The sequence below is a fragment of the Rhinichthys klamathensis genome, unplaced genomic scaffold (assembly GCF_029890125.1).
Source record: "Rhinichthys klamathensis goyatoka isolate OS25496 unplaced genomic scaffold, OSU_Roscu_1.1 h1tg000514l_1, whole genome shotgun sequence".
NCBI classification, from domain to species: Eukaryota; Metazoa; Chordata; class Actinopteri; order Cypriniformes; family Leuciscidae; genus Rhinichthys; species Rhinichthys klamathensis.
This window is the reverse complement of record NW_026606994.1, coordinates 535,112-541,347: the sequence shown is the minus strand read 5'-3', so window position 1 is coordinate 541,347 and position 6,236 is coordinate 535,112. Positions and strand designations below refer to the sequence as shown.

Sequence of the window (6,236 nt, the reverse complement as noted above, 5' to 3'; positions counted from 1 at the left end):
GCCAGGCTACCGATCTCCGGTTCTGGCGGTACCACTTTTAGCATAGCTTAGCATACATAATTGAAGTGGACAAGACCATTAGCATTTCTCAAAAAAAAAATGACTGGGTGGATTTTTACCATTATAGGCTGGTTGTTTACACACTGTGGACACACATCTGAGTTCAAACACCTCATAAAAGGGAATTTTGCATAATAGGCCCCCTTAAAATATGCATTTATTGAACTATTTCAAAAAGAACACAAAGCTCTATAGACAAGAATCAGGAGAGAGAGAGGAGAGGGATTCATTGGTAGTGAGTGAAAGAGGAGGAGAGAAGAAAAGGACTTGTTTTCTCAGTAGATGCTGCATCTCTCTAGAGAAGAAGTCGCCTCGTTTTCCTCACTGGATCATCCAGCATCTCGAGTGACGTTTCATGCATATCTTCTCAGACGTGTGCACTTAATCTCACTTCTCTCAAACTTCCTCCAGGATTTAGTTGAGACGGCTGAAATGGGAATTGCCACGATGGATAACAGCACCTCGACTCACTTCTACAGAAACTCCACGATGCCGGAGAACCCGCTGGAGGTTCAGGTGGTCACCATCTCTCTGTCTCTGCTGATCTGCGGCGTGGGGATCGCTGGGAACGCCATGGTGGTTTTAGTGGTGATCCGTAGCAAGCACATGATGACTGCAACGAACTGCTACCTGGTGAGTCTGGCGGTGGCCGATCTGACCGTGCTTCTGGCCGCCGGTTTGCCCAACATCTCCGAGGTCGTGGCTTCGTGGATCTACGGATACGCCGGCTGCGTTTGCATCACGTTCCTGCAGTATCTGGGCATCAACGTCTCGTCTTGCTCCATCACGGCCTTCACCGTCGAGCGCTACATCGCCATCTGCCATTCCATCAAAGCCCAGTTCATCTGCACCGTGTCACGAGCCAAGAAGATCATCGCCTGCGTTTGGATCTTCACGTCTCTGTACTGCATCATGTGGTTTTTCCTGGTGGACACGAATGAGACGGTTTATGGGAACGGCGTCGTGGTCCGCTGTGGCTATCGGGTGTCCAGGAACCTCTATATGCCCATCTACTTTCTGGACTTCACCTTGTTTTATGTGGTTCCTCTCGTCGTGGCTTCGGTTCTGTACGGTCTGATCGCCAGGGTTTTGTTTCGAGATCCGCTGCCGTCGAATCTCTCCGAGCAAAGGCTCTCCGTCCATCAGAGCCGACGGAAGAGTTCAGTGAAGGTGTCCTGTAAAACTAACAGTGCAGCGACGTCCAGAAAACAGGTTTGGTCTCTGTCTATCATGTCCATTCTACAGAAAGAAAGAAGGAAAGAAAGAAAGAAAGAAAGAAGGAAAGAAGGAAAGAAAGAAAGAAAGAAAGAAAGAGAGAAAGAAGGAAAGAAAGAAAGAAAGAAGGGAAGAAAGAAAGAAGGAAATAAAGAAAGAAAGAAAGAAAGAAGGAAAGAAAGAAGGAAAGAAAGAAGGAAGGAAAGAAAGAAAGAAGGAAATAAAGAAAGAAGAAAAAGAAGCAAAGAAGGAAAGAAAGAAAGAAGGAAAGAAAGAAAGAAAGAAGGAAAGATTGAAAGAAGGAAAGAAAGAAAGAAAGAAAGATGGAAAGAAGAAAAGAAAGAAAAAGAAAAAAAGAAAGAAAGAAGGAAAGACTATAACAAATAATGATTGTTTTAATTAGTTATCACAACTTAAAATTTTGTTTTTTTGTTGTGATGACTCAAAAATCCAAGTTGAAACTTAGAATCTTAAGGCAGCATAAACACATAGTATTTTACAGTATGTGTGTGTGTGTGTGTGTGTGTGTATCAATGTATGTCTATTATAGAACATATAAAGATATTAAGAAAGAAAATAGTTTATATTTATTTTCATGTCTATGTAATTTATTTGATTTAAACTGACATATTAAATAGAAAATATAAAGAAAAAATAATAATATATAATATAATATATAGTATAATATATTATACTACCTATCTGAAATGTATTGATATAATAAACAGAAAATATAACGAAAACATGTATTAATATTTAAATATTTATTTTTACAATAGTATTACATTGCACAAAGACTTACTTTAAGTTAAACAACATATCATTAGTTATTTTAATGTTGATTTATTTTCATGCCTATGCAATTTATTTGATTTAAATTGACATAATATACAGATAATATAAAGAAAAAAAACATACTTATTAATATTTATATATTTATTTTCATGTCTATATAATTTATTTGATATAAATAGACAATAAATGCCAATAAATAACATAATACATTTCATATATATAAATTATTAAATTATGTCTAGAAAATATAAAGAAAACATTTATTTATATATTTATTTTCATGTCTATGAAATTTATAGAAAATATAAACAATGGAAAAATGATGCATTTATTATCTGTTAATTTATTTATTTAATACAAATGTCTTAAACTGAAAACAGCACAGTGACCTTCAGGTGACCTCTATTATTCTGACTCTCAGAAAAAAGGTACAAAAGCTGTCACTGTGGCGGAACCTTTTCAAAAGGTACATAAAGAGTGCATATTAGTCCCTCAAAGGTACATATTGGTACCAAAAGTCTGCATATTAGTACCTAAATGGTCCATATTAGAACCCTTTTGAAGGGTACTGTCCCTGTGACAGCTTTTGTACCCTACCTTTTTTTCTGAGAGTGTATGATGCAAATTAGCAATGTTGCAATAATCAGACTTACATTTTGTATGTCATCCTAATGTTCATTAAAGGTGCTATATGAAACTTTTCTTCTAAAATGAATCCTTTTTTTATTGCCTGTGTGTGAATGGGTTGTAATCACACATTACAATGATCCACTTGTCGGGTTTTGCTATTTCCTCTGAAGGCCAGTATTCCTATTTCTATGTGAAGTCTCCGGGTCGGATTTTCTGCGAAATCCATCGGATGTGACGTGCATGCGCGCTCCCGAGCCTCTCTCCTTTATATACAGTCTATGCGACGGCACTGCAGCTGACGACATGAGTCTAATAACACCAAACACGACCTGCCTCCAGCACAACACACACTCCAACACAACACACACTCCAGCACAACACACACTCCAGCACAACACACACTCCAGCACAACACACACTCCAACACAAACTCCACACAAATATACAAAACAAAACAAAACAAAAATGTATCTGCTGAAGCTCGTCAGGCCAAACGTGAATCGGATCGACTCAGGACGAAAACACGGATCAACATCGGCAGAGCGTTTGAATTATGGAGAGACCTCCGCTAATTTTATTGTGACAAATTACAAGTTTTCAGATATGCTGAAATAATGTTAAACTGTAATGAAATAGCAAGGTAAACTACAACGTATATGAGACATGAAATGAATACAAAAGACTGTTCCAGGATAACAAAAAGTAGGTGCTTTAGGATGTAACTTTTATTTTATGTACTAGATCTACTGTCTAACGTCACTCATCCCACTACTATCATATTGTTTATAATACACATTTCCAGACACGTTCAGGACAGTAATGTTACTTCCTACGATCTGAAATTGTTCAGTCTAGTTCACTAACCGTTTTCGTTATCATATTATACATTCACCTATGTTGGCATTGCTGATTGTGAAAGATACTCGAATAGTTAGTGAAATGCCTTATGCTAGATAACACCACAAATGTAACGTTATCATGGTACGAGCATGGAGCATTAGTTCAACGTCAAGCTGATAAAAGTGATGCTTTCTCCGGTGTGTTGAAAGTCTCAGTGTGGCCGTGTACCATGAGGGATCGCTCTAGTGTTCGAGCACGCCAGAGACAATTTACATAGAGACATGCCATTTCCTCAATCCTCAATACAACTAGATAGGGAAAAGCCATTACGCCAAAGATGGCGGTTGTATGCACATGCCCCGCCCCTCCCGCTGGAAAGCCAATCGTCTGCTTTTAACAGTCAAGCCGGGAAACATGTAAGCCTATCGTCTGGTTCCACTGACGCATGCGGACAGGTGAGGTTTGCGACAGCAGAGACGAGAACCCTTGCGCATGCGTAGTAAACGTATAACCTGTGGGGAAAAAGACCTTTTAAACCTTATTTTGAGGCAAAGTCATCAAACTTTTTCAGCGATTTTTATCATAATTTACTGCTGTTTCTACACAAGCAGCTTTTATGTCCCGGTGACCAGTGAAAGTGCAGTTCTGACTCTGCCCATTCATTTAGATAGGAGCCTGGTCTTGTTAGTCCGAAATAGCTGCCCGGAGGCGTTGCCAAGATGGCGGCCGAGTGGCATGACTTGCCTAAAAGGACTTTGAGCATGCGCTAGAGCACGAGCACTCTTGTAAAAATTGGTTGCAATCTGAAACATCACAGATAGAGGCCGCTAAAAAATACATATAGCACCTTTAACATGCTTTGTCCCAATTAAATAAATCAATCAATCTCTTCTCTCGTCCTCTTCCTCAGGTGACACAGATGCTGGCGGTGGTGGTGGTTCTGTTCGCGGTGCTCTGGATGCCGTACCGGACTCTGGTGGTGGTGAACTCGCTCATGGACCCGCCGTATCTCAACACCTGGTTCCTGCTCTTCTGTCGCATGTGCATTTACACCAACAGCGCCGTCAACCCCATCATCTACAACGCCATGTCGCAGAAGTTTCGCGCTGCTTTCAAGAGGCTGTGCGACTGCAAGCGCAGGTCAGACCATCAGGGCCGAGCTGGAAGATGTGTTTACTACAGCGCCATGAAAGATTTCTCCAATGAAAACACTGCGCAGAGAGCCGAGACGAGGAAGACACACACGCGGGATCTGATGTCAGCAGCCTCGGATTAATCAAAATAAGTGATGCGGTTCATGATGATTAGTTGTGAGTTATACAGTCTGAATTGTGAGATAGGCCTATAAACTTGCAATTCTGAGAAAAAAAGTCAGAATTATGAGATAAAAAGAAGCAAATATATTTTTATTATTATTCCCTATTAAATATTATACAGGTGAAACTCGAAAAATTAGAATATCGTGCAAAAGCTCATGTATTTCAGTAACTCTAATTAAAAGGTGAAACTAATATATCTAGTGTATATAACTATATACATATGCATAATTATACTTTTAAATTTGGGGTTTTCATAAGCTGTAAGCCATAATCATCAAAATTATAACTTTTGCACGATATTCTAATTTTTCGAGTTTCACCTGTATGATCTGTAAGTCATGCAACTTATGCTTTAATATTACTAAATAAGTTATTATAAGTTAAAAATAAGTTACATGAGATTCAGCTCGATTTTTAGTCAGTTTTATATCATTTAGTTGAAATGTCTTAAATTTAAGGCAGCCACTGCCATTTTTAAGTTTAAATAGGTGGAGATTGTTTACAGTGGCTTTCGTTCATTTCTGTATAAAGGTTTTGAATCTACATTGTGAATTATCATACATCACTGTGGTTGTAGTGATAGATCCAGTAAATATTGACAGCGCTATAGTCATAAATGTTATAAAATAAATTATTTAATAATTTGTTGGCATGTTCTGTTAATGTTAAAGGAAAAGTAGAAATACGATGTTTAAGGAAACCATTTCAGGAGGAATCAAATTGTCATTGATTTTTAAAATAAGGGTTCATTGTATTCGGAAAATAACTATTAAAACTGAAAACTTCAGACAACCCCCAAAAAAGACATTTCATTTTTCCCCTTAATCCACTTTTAATGTTAATCTTTAAACACTTATTACATAAATGCTCTTTTAGAGGGATCGAGAACTGAACGTTATGCATGTTTGATAGTACTTTAAAAAAAAACGTGTAAACATTTTGAAACTTCATGATATTAAACCTTTTTAAAGCATCTCAAAGGAAAGATGTTTTAACAAAATGCAGTCCTGAATTTTTTTTTATCTGAATGTATTGAGAGCATGAAAAAAAGACAAAAAATGTTGAGAAAATAATTTTAGCCTGGTGGTTCATACCCGTTTACTGCCTTTATCAGTTTTCATCTGTCGTTCTGCTTCATTCCTGACAGTCAGGTAAAAATAGCTGTTTCATCATTTCCTGTGGGAATAAAAGCACACACACACACACACACACACACACACATTTCTCTGAACTCAATCTCCGTCAGTTTCTGTATCTCTACTTTGACTCGCCATTTCTTCTGTTCTCTTTTTAGTTATTTTTGTTTGCTTGATTTTTAGCTATTTTAGTTTATGCTTTCATTTTTTCTCTCTCGTCGTTTCAGGTTCTGTCATGCTC

At 37.9% G+C, this 6,236-nt stretch overlaps 1 protein-coding gene across 1 annotated transcript; it reads left to right on the top strand.

Moving 5' to 3' along the window:
* Positions 1-490: 490 nt before the first annotated feature.
* On the top strand, positions 491-4,816 carry LOC130072944 (thyrotropin-releasing hormone receptor). Its single transcript, XM_056238278.1, has 2 exons — positions 491-1,272; positions 4,451-4,816. The coding sequence occupies exons 1-2, from the start codon at positions 493-495 to the stop codon at positions 4,814-4,816; spliced, it is 1,146 nt and encodes a 381-aa protein (XP_056094253.1). The 5' UTR covers positions 491-492.
* The last annotated feature ends 1,420 nt before the right edge of the window (positions 4,817-6,236 follow it).

Excerpts from the sequence above, each read along its gene's own strand:
- LOC130072944 (XM_056238278.1), top strand. The coding sequence starts at position 493 with ATGGGAATTGCCACGATGGATAACAGCACCTCGACTCACTTCTACAGA. Across the intron at positions 1,273-4,450 it reads CAGCGACGTCCAGAAAACAG|GTGACACAGATGCTGGCGGT; the intron begins GTTTGGTCTCTG and ends CCTCTTCCTCAG.